Source organism: Salmo salar, chromosome 11 (assembly GCF_965601325.2).
Source record: "Salmo salar chromosome 11, fSalSal1, whole genome shotgun sequence".
Taxonomy (NCBI): Eukaryota; Metazoa; Chordata; class Actinopteri; order Salmoniformes; family Salmonidae; genus Salmo; species Salmo salar.
In genome coordinates, this window is record NC_138301.1 from 82066919 (window position 1) to 82080972 (window position 14054).

Below are 14054 nucleotides of genomic sequence, written 5' to 3' on the forward strand. Positions count from 1 at the left end.
AATGTGATGTGATTTGATTGTTGTGAAGCCAAATCCATACTAGCCTCCCTTGGGGGATTGCTGCCGCAGGACAACCCACAGTTGAGCTCAGTGTGTCCAAACGTTTGACTGGTACTGTATATATTTTTTAATTAGTCTAATATTTGGTGAAGCCTGGCTTTCCTTGACATCCATGAATACACACCACTGGGGATGCAACACCATTCATCCACAAGAAATTCCATCCACTTGATATTTTGTTGATGGTGGTGGAAAATGTCTCAGGTGCTGCTCTACAACCTCCCATAAGTGTCCAATTGGGTTGACATCTGGTGACTGACATACGTTTGTTTTACTATACTTTGAGGACCAACAATTGATTCCCATTAAAAATAATTTTCCCTAACCTTAACCCCAAACCCTAAGCTAAAGTAGCTTTTTTCCTTGTGAGGACCTGCAAAATGTCCTCACTTGTCAGCATCTTCCTTGGTTTACAATTGTGAGGACTTCTGGTACTCAGCAGTATAGTAAAATGCACGTACTTTAAATCCCCTATGCACCTTTGAGACCCCTCGTTCAAAGTCATTGAGATCTCTTGTTCTAGCCATGGTAGCCAAAATAATGGGTAGCTGGGCATATTTATACATGACCCTAAGCATGATGATATATTAACATGCTTAATTAACTCAGGAACCACACCTGTGTCAAAGCACCTGCTTTCAATATACTTGGTGTCCCTCATTTACTCAAGTGTTTCCTTTACTTTGACAGTAACCTGTACATTCCTCTTTCTTGTCAAATTCTAGCCAGATTTTCCAGATCTGTTGATTTCATAACCTTGTTTTTACCAAAAGTGTCAAGAAATTATATTTCAACATTAATATGAACATGATGTAGAAGAAAATTTATTGGCATTTAAAACATTCAACAACTCTCAAAATGTTAATATTTAAGATCAATGGCCTAATCAAAATAGCCTACTATGCAAATACGAAACAAGTATAAATAATACAAATATTGTTGAACAAACCAACAAAGAGCTGAAGTGCAATTTCAACACAACTAACATACTCCCCAATCAAACAATTCAACCAACGATAACAGTTCAACATTTCATTGTTTGATAAGAATTCTTGAAGATGTGCTTCACTTCCAAGTTGATTCATTTTTCCTGCAAAGCAGAATCATTTATCATTACACTCATTTTTTCTCTCTGCATTGTTGGGAAAGGCCCATAAGTAATCATTTCACTGTTTGTTGTTAACTAAGCAGGTGACAAATAAAATTTGATTGGACTCAAGGAACCCCTTAAATTCTAATCATGTAATTTCCTACTCCTTTATTTATCTCCTTATTGTACTATTGTGTTATCAAGTATGGTAAATGTGACAAGATGAGACTGACAAAATGTACCTGGATAGTGGTAGAAATTGGAGCATTCTCTTGACAGGTTTTTTAATCTTGATCTAATGAAAAAAAGCAACCGAAAGATTCCATTGTCAACAAACCCCAATTCATCACAAACCTATTCCAGACAAATCAGAACACACCCTAAAGCTCCTTGCACAATGCCCATACAATACCCAACACGTAGACACACCTAGCCAACTCAGTTTCTGTTGGTGTTTGTTTGGCATTGTATGGGCAGTGTGCAACAGGCTTAACTGTTCCTGTATGTCACTGTACCTTTGGCTGCTTTACAGCGACTGCTTTATACATCAATCCTCTCCTCTTGCTCCTCTCCTCTGTGTTCAGTGCTATGTAAGGGCTGAGGTCGACACCAGGGTCAATGGCGCTGGATAGAGACCTGGGGCAAGGTAGGGGAAGTAGCATCAGTGCATGTTTAAGACTGGCTACATTGCAGCCGGCAACAGCAGACTGACTGACCTACACGTCACCCTACGTCTTAAATGACTACTCATTATAATTTGGAGATTAGACAATCTGCTCAAGAATAATCGAACACAGCCTTATTTCCATACTCCTTAAACAGTGACTGCTTATGCACTACACGTTATGAAAAGTATGATCATATCATTCTCAATCTCAACATTAGAGAAATCTAAATAGTCAGGCCGCAGAACAGAGTTACATGCGGTTACCAGAGGGAGATGTTAAGAGATCAAGCAGAGACCTTGGAGTTTCTCATTCATGTCTTCCAATCAGTCTGTCTGATAAAATGTATCTGGGCCCAAGGTACTGCTGAGTAACTTTGATTTGATACAATAATGAAAGGAGAAGTAGGAGACTGAGGCCTTTAACATTAGCTAAATGAGTCATGTACATGGACAACATAGCAAGGGTTACATACAGTGCCTTCAGAAAGTATTCGCACCCCTTGACTTTTTCCAAATTTGGTTGTGTTACAGCCCTTATTTAAAATGGTTTACATTGATATTGTTTGTCACTGGCCTACACACAATGCCCCATAATGTCAAAGTGGAATTATGTTTTAATGTCTACACATTAACTAAAATTAAAAAGCTGAAATGTCTTGGGTACAATAGGTATTCAACCCCTTTGTTATCGCAAGCCTAAATAAGTTCAGGGGTAAAAATGTGCTTAACAAGTCACATAATAAGTTGCATGGACTCACTCTGTGTGCAATAATAGTGTTTAACATGATTTTTGAGTGACTACCTTATCTCTGTACCCCACACATAAAATGATCTGTAAGGTCCCTCAGTCAAGCAGTGAATTTCAAACACAGATTCAACCACAAACACCAGCAAGCTTTTCCTATGCCTCGCAAAGAAGGGCACCTATTGGTAGATGGGTAAAAAAAAGCAGACATTGAATATATCCCTTTGAGCATGGTGATGTTATTAATTACACTTTGAATGGTGTATCAATATACCCAGTCATTACAAAGATACAGGCGTCCTTCCTATCTCAGTTGCCGGAAAGGAAGGAAACTACTCAAGGATTTCACCATGAGGCCAATGGTGACTTTAAAAAGTTATGTAGTTTAATGGCTGTGATAGGAAAAAACTGAGGACGGATCAACAACATTGTAGTTACTCCACAATACTAACCTAATTGATAGATAGAAAAGAAGGAAGCCAGTACAGAATAAAAATATTCCAAAACATGCATCCTGTTTGCAACAAGGCACTAAATTAATACAGAAACAAATGTGGCAAAGCAATTAACTTTTTGTCCTGAATATAAAATGTTATGTTTGGGGCAAATCCAATACAACACATTACTGAGTACCACTGCATATTTTCAAACATACTGGTGGCTGTATCATGTTATGGGTACGCTTGTAATCCTAGAGGAAAACCTGCTTCAGTCTGCTTTCCACCAGACACTGGGAGATGAATTCCCCTTTCAGCAGGACAATAACCTAAAACACAAGGCCAAATCTATACTCAAGTTGCTTACCAAGAAGACAGTGAGTGTTACTGAGTGGCCGAGTTACAGTTTTGACTTAAATTTGCTTGTAAAATCTATGGCAACCTGAAAATGGTTGTCTAGAAATGATCAACAACCAAGTTGACAGAGCTTGAAGAATTTTGAAAAGAATAAATGGGCAAATGTTGCACAATCCAGGTGTGAAAAGCTCTTAGACTTAAGACGTCAGCATGCTTCAGTTCGGCTGGTGTCTAGCCGAACGGAACGAGTGTGCTCGCATACTCCCTTTAAAGACCTTTACTTGTATAATGAGAAAAAAGTGGCAATAGTACTTTGTCCGTCCATTTTGAGAAGCGGTAAACAGTACACACTTCCTCAAAATAGTATGTATTAATCTAAGATAACTCAAGAAATATGTCATTACTTTCAACACTTTTGCCAAGGAGATTTTAGTCACGCAATTGTACATCTAAAATGTTTGGTGCAGGACCGTAGACTTCAGCTCCAAACTTTGTCTTGCCTCCACCCAAATAATTGTGGGCTTGAACAGCCGAAAAAACCCTCACCAAAACAAAACAAACAAAAAAAGTCACAAAATGTCATCATAATATACGCATGAACTCTTCCTAACTGTTTCGGCTGGGAAGCATGCGGATGCCTTTACCCAGAAAGACTCACAGCTGTAATCGCTGCCAAAGGTGCTTCTACAAAGTATTGACTCAGGGGTGTGAATACTTAAGTAAATTAGATATTTCAATAAATTTGCTAAAATTTCTAAAAACATTATGGGGTATTTTGTGTTTGAATTCAGGCTGTAACATGTGGAATAAGTCACAAGGTATGAATACTTTCTGAAAGCACTGTAGATATTGTTGTTTAACAGCAATTCACATTCCTCGAGTGGCAAGTGTCCTGAGGAGTAACAGCTGGTGGGTACATCTTGAAGAGCTCTTCCATTGAGGCTTCCATTTAATTTTAAACTATATTAAAAATACAATATGATTGTCTTTTGACATTTTCTCATTGGTTCACAAATACATGCGCACATACTCATACTGACCATATCAATCTTGAATTGTTAAATCAGATAAGAGGCACCACTGTTGTTGAAATTCACTCTTTATTATACAGTTGCACTTTAAAGATACAGTCAAAGTATCCTTCCTCTGACAGGGAAAACCGGTGAAAGTTCAATATTTGCAAAATATTTATGAAAACTGGCGATGCACAGCATGTTCAGTAAGTATTTTTTCCTCCTTTTATTTTCCATAAACAAAAATAAATAACATTCTTTTCACATATGAAAATTCAAGAAAAAACTACTGGAACATAAAACAAGCAAACAAAGAAAGAAAAAAACAAAACACCAAATGGCAAGTGGAGAAATACGAAGAGCCCGATGAGTTTGTGTGTGTGCTGTTGACAGTTTGTGAGCGGGAAATGAACCATTGATATGGGCAATGTGCCTATGATTGTAAAGAAGACAATCTCTTCATGATAGGCCACAAATTCAGAAAGTATTTGTATATTTTCAGAGACAAAACAGAGCAAACATACAAAAAGCATGTGTAAAAACAGCATCTGAACGGGTGTTGGTCGCTTTTGCTAATTTAACCGCTGCTGACAGAATCCTTCAGAACAGAAACGTAGCTTATGATAAGGGCTTGTTATGAGAATGATACTTTATATTTTTTTTTTCATGCGTTTGTGTCATTAAATGGGGGAAGACTGTTAGAATGCACAGGGAAGATTTTAGTCTATTAAAACATTACAAAGAAGGGAACACAGACACACACGGCAATATTAGGCTAGTTGAATGCAGAGTTTGAAGTATTTGCATTATAAAAAGGAGTCCCTTAAGCAACTCATCCATGGAGCTACAAAACACTTCTACCTCACTGCTCCCTGTTAAAATGTCTTTATAATTCTGTATTTGACCTAACATTTTATAGTACTAGTGTAGTATTTTAGGGTGGTTAGGTTTATATATTTGATAGGGTTTGAAAGTTTAGCTTTTTTTTTTTTTAAATGTCAGTGAGACAAAAAAGACCAGTTCCTGTATTAAATGACCAGACACACACAGCTGTGCATTGGTGGTATGAACCTTCATGCACTAGGCTTGTTGTTTCAGGGTGGTGATTGATATTGCTTTTAAGAGCTTGAACGATAAGAATGTAACAGAAAATGGAATCTCAGAGCACAAATGAAAAAACAAAAAAAGGTAGGTTTGTCTTAAATTCTTGATGACATTGTGTTATAGTATTTTAAATAGATGTATAAAATGTACAAACATATAAAAATAAGCTTTGTACTATGCTCATTTTGTGTATCAACAACAAACTATCCCTTGGAACCGTCAAATGAACAAATGTACATGATATCCACTAGGAAGGAGGGCACACTCAATAGGTTGACTAAAATAAAGGCTATGTGATGCTACTATGTGAAGTTACAAGGAAAAAGCCTGAACTTACAAAGTAGGAAAGCCCTGCTTCTTCTCTGGGCTCGTCCTCTCGTCTGACTCGCTGACATCTGTCTCATCTACACACTCCTCTCCTCGTCTTTCTATCTGCTCTCCTCCTCTCTCCTCTGGCTTTCTGCTCTCCCTTTCGCTTTCCTTCTCTCCTGCTGGCAAGTCACTTCTCCTTTCCTTCTTTCCCTCAATCACTGTCACCTCCCTGCTCCTGACCTGTACATGGTTGGTCTTGTTCTCGGACAGTTCGACAAACGTGGTCTGGTTCTTGGCCACGTGTACCACGCTGCTCTCCGACAGCCCTGGGGTCAGAGTTGGAGGTTGACCCCAACGGCTGCCCGGCCCTGACCCATGACCCTGGAGGAAGTACCTCCCTGACGGCCCAGTCTCCACAGGTCTCCTGGTTAGGCTTGGGAATGGAGAGCTGAAGACGACGGCCGTCTCTGAGGATGAGGGGCAGTGGAAAGGAACCAGTGGTGATTTGATGATGCTCCCAATCCGTACAACATCAGGACAGGTGGAGACAGGTGTGTCCAATGCAGGTGCAGGCTCAGCTCTCCTCCTATGTTGATAGATACTGGCTGGTACTCCACACTGATACGCTGGCGTGGTGGCTGTCTTCTCACCAAAACTAGGTGAGCTGTACTGGAATGGGTTCCGGTTATGGATCTTCTCTTTTGTCTCAGTGGGGGGGAACACTTGGCTCTTAAGCCACTGCTCTGAGTCAGTCCTGGGCAAGGGGGTGCTGGGGCTGGGAAATGACCTGTGGCTGTGACCCCTTGCCATCTCTGAGCTGGCATACTGGTGGGCATCACCGCTTCCTGAACCCGAACTGGATCTCCTCCTCTTGTCAGCTCTGGCAACCCCAGCGCCATCAGCAGGCTCCAGGGCTGTAGGATAGGAGCTGGGGGTGAGGGCTGAAAGGAGGCACGATCCCCTGGCTGTTCCTAGGGTGGAGGTGGGGTTTCCTGGGGGTGTGTTGGGAAAGACTCCTCTGTCTGGAACTCCTCTCTGCTCAGAACTGCTCTGACGAGGCGGGTCAGGGAATTGGGTAACATCCATTCTTGGAATTTCAGCCAGCTGATTTTCCGTTTTGATGCGTTTCTCTGTGAGAGGGACTGTAGTTTTGCCCTTGCCGATCTCCTTTCCATCTCCTGTTTTCCCTGCGGTAGTAGAAACTTTAGCCTTTTCCGCCAGGAACTTTCTGATCTCCTGTTCAATGCTGTCATCGCTGTCCACTGAACTACTATCTTCCTTTATCTGAAACACCCCTGGGTTAACAACTCCCGACAGGCATTCTACACCTTTTGTCCCTTCAGATCGGTCTCTCTCATATGCCTGGTGAAGGGGCTCTTTCTTCTTATTGCTCTGTGGATGCTTTGACACATTCTTACTCACTTTGCACTTCTCTCTGTTGTCGTTCCCACTCTGGGCTGTAGTAGTAGTGACTTTAAGGGTTGTTTTCAAAAGCCTGGTGGTCTTGGGCTCAGGCTCCGTTCTGAGCTTCTTTAGCGGTGATGCTGTTTTTCTAGACAAATACTCATCATCCTTGAGGCCCTTCCTTGACTTCAACTTCATATCTCTAGTCTTCTTTTTCAACTTCTTCTTTGTCTTGAGCAAGTCTTTTATTGCAGTGTCCAGGTCTTCGTCACTGTCCAGTGAGCTACTCTTCTCTCCACTCTGTTCCCTCCTCCTCTCTGAGCCCTTCACTGATTTCAGTGGAGCTTTCTTCAGGGATAACACGGATGAGCTTGACCCTCTGTCATGCCCAGTCAAGGGTTTTGGGACTGCCTCTTCTTTCATCTTGAGATCAGTCTCTCGTTCCTCCTTGGAACCGTTCCTGCTGCCGCCTTCCTCTCTGCGCTTTCTTCTCTGCGTCAAAGACAGCCTCAGTGTTTTCTTCTGGGCCAGACTCAGTTTGGTGTTTTTCTCTGGTTCAGTCATAGTGTTAGTTCCACCCTGACTTGTAGTACCAACAGCTGAACCAGGCAACAGTTTGTGCATTTGGGCCTTCTGCTCGAGAAACTTCCGGATTTCCTGTTCGATCCCCTCCTCACTGTCAACGGAGCTCTCATCATCACTTTTATTATTATCATCAGGACAGTTTGTGGAGATGAGGAGGGAAGTGGTGGTGGTGGACTCTGTGGAGCTGCTGTTGATATTGATAAGGTCTGCTGCGTTAGGGTTAAAGGCCTCTGGAATTTTAATGACAGCTTTAGAGATGTCCAGAATGGCCTCAGCACACATCAGCTCAGCTGTGGTGGTAGTGATGGTGTTCACCTTCAGGGTGGCTGGGCCTGGGGTGGTGTGCTGCTCCTGCTCCCTCTCTCGCAGGGGCTCCACATGAGTCAACAGGAGGAGGCCGTTCCCTTTGGGACTGCTAGCTGCTAATCTCTTCTTGATAAGAGAGAGTGAGGAACCTGGAGTTTGTGAGGGTAGATAGGATTTTACATTCCTAGTCTCAGGTTTATTTTTTTTATTTTTAGACAGTTTGTGTTTTTTCATGGCCCCTGCCGGAGTGCTGATGCTCTCTGGACAGCACAGGGAAGTGGCTGCTTTACTCACTTGCTTATGTTTGGGGGGTAGAGATAGAGAGAGTTTGGGTACACTCTTTTTCTCTTTCTGCTTCTCCAGCTGGTAGTGGCGGATAGCCTCCTCAATTCCGTCATCGCTGCTGCTGGAGTCTGACTCCTCTTTGAGGAGAAGAAGGGGCTTGGAGGACTGTCTGCCTCCTCCTTCATGTCTCTCTTTCTTCTTCTCCTGCTGGTAGCGTTGAATAGCCTCCTCTATACCGTCATCACTACTGCTGTCACTGTCAGACAAGTGTTCCTCCACTGCTTTCACCAAGGGACACTTCAGTTTGTCAGAAAGAGGGTTCGAAATAGAGGGGCCTCTCTTCCGTTCGAAAGAGGACAGTTTTTTGACCACCGCTGCTTTGCTTGTTGTGCCCAATTTCTTAAAGGGATTCTCCTTGCAGGTGGGTGTCTTACTTTTTACACGTTTTTTCATGGGTTGTGGTGTGGTGTTTTGCGTTTCTTTTTTGACAGTTCTCGGGACCTGGTTGCTGGCAGTTAAAACCTTATTGCTGTCGGATTGTGGTTTGGGAGATTCTGGAATGGTTAGAGGAGACTTCCTCCGCGGCATCTTGGGTGGCTGTAGAATATTAGTGGATGGCTCTGGCTCGGCCTTGCGTTTGTGGTCGTCCTTTTCCTTCAGGTACTCCTGTATGGCCTCCTCGATCCCTCTATCCACCGAGTCATCGCTGTCAGAACTCTGGCTCTCCGAATCAACATTTGAGGAAACTTCTGGCACTGCCAGCAAGTTATTAATGTGAGTGGCAGGAAGAGGTCCTCTGAATTTGGGCTTGGGCCCCATCACCACAGGAGGCCCCCTCCCGGCCTTGAAGCCCTGGCCCTGGGAGCCGCGGGCTCCGACATCCTGTCCTGGTTGTCCTGACAGCACCTGGTTCCCCTCTGTCTCATTGCCCATGTCGAGTGAGGAATGGGTGCTCCTTAGGCTCTCTATGATCATCTGGACCTTCTCTGGGATGGGTGTTCCAGTGGTGGACAAGTCGCTGTCAGAGTCATTGAAGCAGATGGGCAGACCGCTAAAGCCTCCGGGCGGACCGCCGCACGATGACTTCCATTCTGTGTGAATAGCCGCGACTGGAGGCACGTTCATCAAGTACATTCTAGTGTGGTGCTGGGGTGGGTGGGAGCATGGGAGCACATCTGCCTCTGGCAATACTCACATTTTTACATCTGAAACAAAGAGAGAAATGAGAGGGGGTCAAAATACAGCTTTTGTATGCATATCATACAACATTCTTTATGTACAGCTGAAGTCGGAAGTTTACTTACACCTTAGCCAAATACATTTAAACTCAGTTGTTCACAATTCCTGACATTTAATCCTAGCAAAAATTCTGGTCTTAGGTCAGTTAGGATCACCACTTTATTTTAAGAATGTGAAATGTCAGAATAATAGTAGATAATGATTTATTTCAGATTTTATTTCTTTCATCACAGTCCCAGTGGGTCAAAAGTTTACATACACTCAATTAGTATTTGGTAGCATTGACCTTTAAATTGTTTAACTTGGGTCAAACGTTTCAGGTAGCCTTCCACAAGCTTCCCACAATAAGTTGGGTGAATTTTGGCCCATTCTTCCTGACAGAGCTGGTGTAACTGAGTCAGGTTTGTAGGCCTCTTTGCTCGCACACGCTTTTTCAGTTCTGCCCACAAATTTTCTATAGGATTGAGGTCAGGGCTTTGTGATGCCCACTCCAAAACCTTGACTTTGTTGTCCTTAAGCCATTTTGCCACAACTTTGGAAGTATGCTTGGGGTCATTGTCCATTTGGAAGACCCATTTGCGACCAAGCTTTAACTTCCTGACTGATGTCTTAAGATGTTGCTTCAATATATCCACATAATTTTTCTTCCTCATGATGCCATCTATTTTGCGAAGTGCACCAGTCCCTCCTGCAGCAAAGCACCCCCACAACATGATGCTGCCACCCCCATGCTTCACAGTTGGGATAGTGTTCTTTGACTTGCAATCCTCCCCCCTTTTCCACCAAACATAACAATGGTCATTATGGCCAAACAGTTATATTTTTGTTTCCTCAAACCAGAGGACATTTCTCCAAAAAGTATGAACTTGGTCCCCATGTGCAGTTGCAAACCGTAGTCTGGCTTTTTTAATGGCGGTTTTGGAGCAGTGGCTTCTTCCTTGCTGAGCGGCCTTTCAGGTTATGTCGATATAGGACTCGTTTTACTGTGGATATAGATACTTTTGTACCCGTTTCCTCCAGCATCTTCACAAGGTCCTTTGCTGTTCTTCTGGGATTGATTTGCACTTTTCGCACCAAAGTACGTTCATCTCAAGGAGACAGAACGCGTCTCCTTCCTTAGTGGTATGGCGGCTGTGTGGTCCCATGGTGTTTATACTTGCGTACTATTATTTGTACAGATGAACGTGGTACCTTCAGGCATTTGGAAATTGCTCCCAAGGATGAACCAGACTTGTGGAGGTCTACAATTTCTTTTCTGAGGTCTTGGCTGATTTCTTTTGATTTTCCCATGATGTCAAGCAAAGAGGCACTGAGTTTGAAGGTAGGCCTTGAAATACATCCACAGGTACACCTCCAATTGACTCAAATGATGTCAATTAGCCTATCAGAATCTTATAAAGCCATGACAATTTTCTGGAATTTTCCAAGCTGTTTAAAGACACAGTCAACTTAGTGTATGTAAACTTCTGACCCACTGAATTATAACTGAAATAATCTGTCTGTAAACAATTGTTGGAAAAATTACTTGTGTCATGCACAAAGTAGATGTCCTAACCGACTTGCCAAAACTATAGTTTGTTAACAAGATATTTGTGGAGTGGTTGAAAAACGAGTTTTAATGACTCCAACCTAAGTGTATGTAAACTACCGACTTCAACTGTATGTTGTTCAAATAGTCACTGTAAACTATAGGCTATCCATCATCGCATTTCGATTATGGACCTATAAAGGACTACATCACATTAATGCTGAAATGCTCCTTTATTGAATATCATGATTATTCCAATGCTTTTTAGAGCTACAGCAATGCAGTAAGGGCATAGGCCTAAATTGGCCAAAATACAAAATCTGCCAGAATATGAATTGCTTATAATTTACTAAATCACTCAACCAATTAGGGTTAATCTACAGAGACTATGGCATGCACGAATACACTGTATTAAACTAGCAGCAGGTGGAGGGGTGGTCATGTGTAGCGCGATACTCAAACCCGCCATACTGTATCTCCACTGTCTGAAGCCTACCAATGAGAGTGATCAACAACGTTGCCGACTTTCAAGGCTGCAGTAAACCGCCGAGGAAGGGCCGCAAGCTCGGAGAAGACCATGCCTAGGCTACTGTTTCATTCAATAATACTTCACAAAAACGCCAATATCATGTGATACACGAATAGAACGGGATATGAGTCAATGTACATGTACAGCCAGTGTATGACGGTAGAAAGTCAAACTAGACGACAATCTGTCCAAATAGCCATCATCATCATACATAATTTAACCCGAGAACGACTTCACACTGGATCCAAAAATGATTTGTTAAAATTGAACTTTACCTGTGACAACATTAACATAGTCTGCATAAGGCTATAGCTGATAAATAGGACGGTTTTCTTTCCAACAAAATCATTCACGTACGTCGAGGACATTCTCTCCGTACCTCAATGCATCGGTTGTCGCAACGCCACCCCCGGCAGTCCCCGTATCCCTCTAGCGGCCCAGGCTGCACTTATGGCCGGTGTGTATCACTAGGAGACACCGCAGACCAACCAATGTTCCTTCGCTACCCGGCCACTGATCATCCAAACCCTCACTTTACGTTGTCATCTTCTCAAAGGACACGGGTTGCTCGACAATATGTTTTAATCACTAACAACAATATTAAGTTAAATGTATAAAACAGGCGGGATTGGGAAATCTCATTGAACCTTATCGTTGTCTTGAGAAATAAGATACTTGCGGGCCTCTTCTGTACAACCGGCATTTTTTCTGCGAAGAAAACCTTTGTATTGTGCTCCTCAACCACCTCTATAGTCACACAGAACTGTAGTGTCGGCACAAGATATATCAGAACATCAACTTAGCTCGATTTACCTGGTTATGGTTGAATCGCTCGTACGCGTTAAATGTCCACCAGTTTCGCTGGTTTTCCTAGTAGCTAATTCTATAGATTTCAGCAGTATTCACACACAGAACTGACACAAGCAAACAGCGCACGGTCTCTAGCACCCCTTCCTCTCCACCTCGGTCAGCTATTTTTTTTTAAAGGAACATAACCTAACTCTCAAAGTTGACCAATGACCGTAAGGACTATGTTAGCTTATGTAACAGCTCCAACCTGATATTAACCTACAAACCTTTTCATATTCAGATTTCATTGATATGGACAGATATGTTAGACATTAAACAGGGAGGCCGCAGCCTAATTTAATTATAGTAGCCTATGATTTTACAAATCATGTCCACAGAGGGGTTGGCTGTTTAGCGTGCACAACTATGGTGTGAAACTTATGGCGTTGGCTTGGGTTGTTGACAACATGCATGCTATATTTTGTCTCCAATGTTTTTTGAAAACGTAAATAAATTGGCACGATGAGCACTTGTTGACTTCGAAATACATCGTTAAAGTTGTTGGTTAGCTAGCTAGAACATGTTTTGCCATATTAGTATAGACTTGACATCAGTCAAAACACCTAAAAACAAAACATGGTAAATATCAATAACAAGATAAAACGGTCTGAAACGAGCCACCTATGATTCCCCACATTGCACATTTCTGTAATTGTTGCTATCTGTTGCTATCATCAAGAATCACAACAACAACACGCTGATTTCTACCCCATGGATGAGTGCACGATGTACTTACATTTTAAGAAATATTGTGGCTAATTATATTTTGTAATAATTACACCTTATTCAATGTGAAAAGCACATCACAACACCTCAAGTTAAAAAGTAAATAATCACAATAGTATGATAAATTGATTCCACTTTTATTCCAACAAAGCTGCAGGGTCAAACATTATACAGTTATACATTTAGTGCAGTTCAAAGTAGTAATAGTAGCCTAATAGAAAGTAATGGTCAAACCTTGATGTTTATAATTCATAAAAATTGAAATATGTATTGTCTACTATGTTTCATGCATTTACTGTAGGTTGATGAAGATACAGTAGGTAGATGAATACTACATGGCTATACTATACATATTCTGTATCTCCAGTTGTTTCAAATACCACAAGATGGTGCTATATGCAAACATAAAACATATATCTTATTTTCTTCTCATCCGCTCCCCTCTCCTCACCTCTCCCCTTCGTCTCTCTTTTCTCACCCTCTTCTCACCCCTCTCTCTTTCGCTCTCTCCTCCAGCTCTTCTCACCTCCCTCTCTTCCCACCTTTCCTCATATCTCCTCTGTTTTTCTTACTCCATCTTCTCACCACGCTCTCTCCCTCAGGTGCAGTTTCACCTCATGTTCAAAATACTGATTCTTCTTGTCTCCTTTAGCTTCTTTCTGCTATTTCTTAATGTCTGTCTGCTTGTCTTTCTCTCTGGGTGCGTCCCAATAATCTCTCCTTCTTTGTGAAGTGAACACTTGTTCACTACTCTGCACACATTTAGAAGCATTTGATTGGTGTAGGCATGGTCTAGACTAGGGGGACTTCCCATACCA

The 14054-nt window shown here is 42.1% G+C and overlaps 1 protein-coding gene across 1 annotated transcript; it reads right to left on the reverse strand.

The window, feature by feature from the left end:
- Positions 1–910: 910 nt before the first annotated feature.
- Positions 911–12651, reverse strand: LOC106562960 (protein phosphatase 1 regulatory subunit 26). Its single transcript, XM_014128091.3, has 5 exons — positions 12475–12651; positions 5811–9570; positions 1666–1786; positions 1393–1445; positions 911–1150 (listed from the first exon to the last, which is right to left on the reverse strand). The coding sequence occupies exons 2-5, from the start codon at positions 9497–9499 to the stop codon at positions 1126–1128; spliced, it is 3888 nt and encodes a 1295-aa protein (XP_013983566.3). The 5' UTR covers positions 9500–9570; positions 12475–12651; the 3' UTR covers positions 911–1125.
- Positions 12652–14054: the final 1403 nt, after the last annotated feature.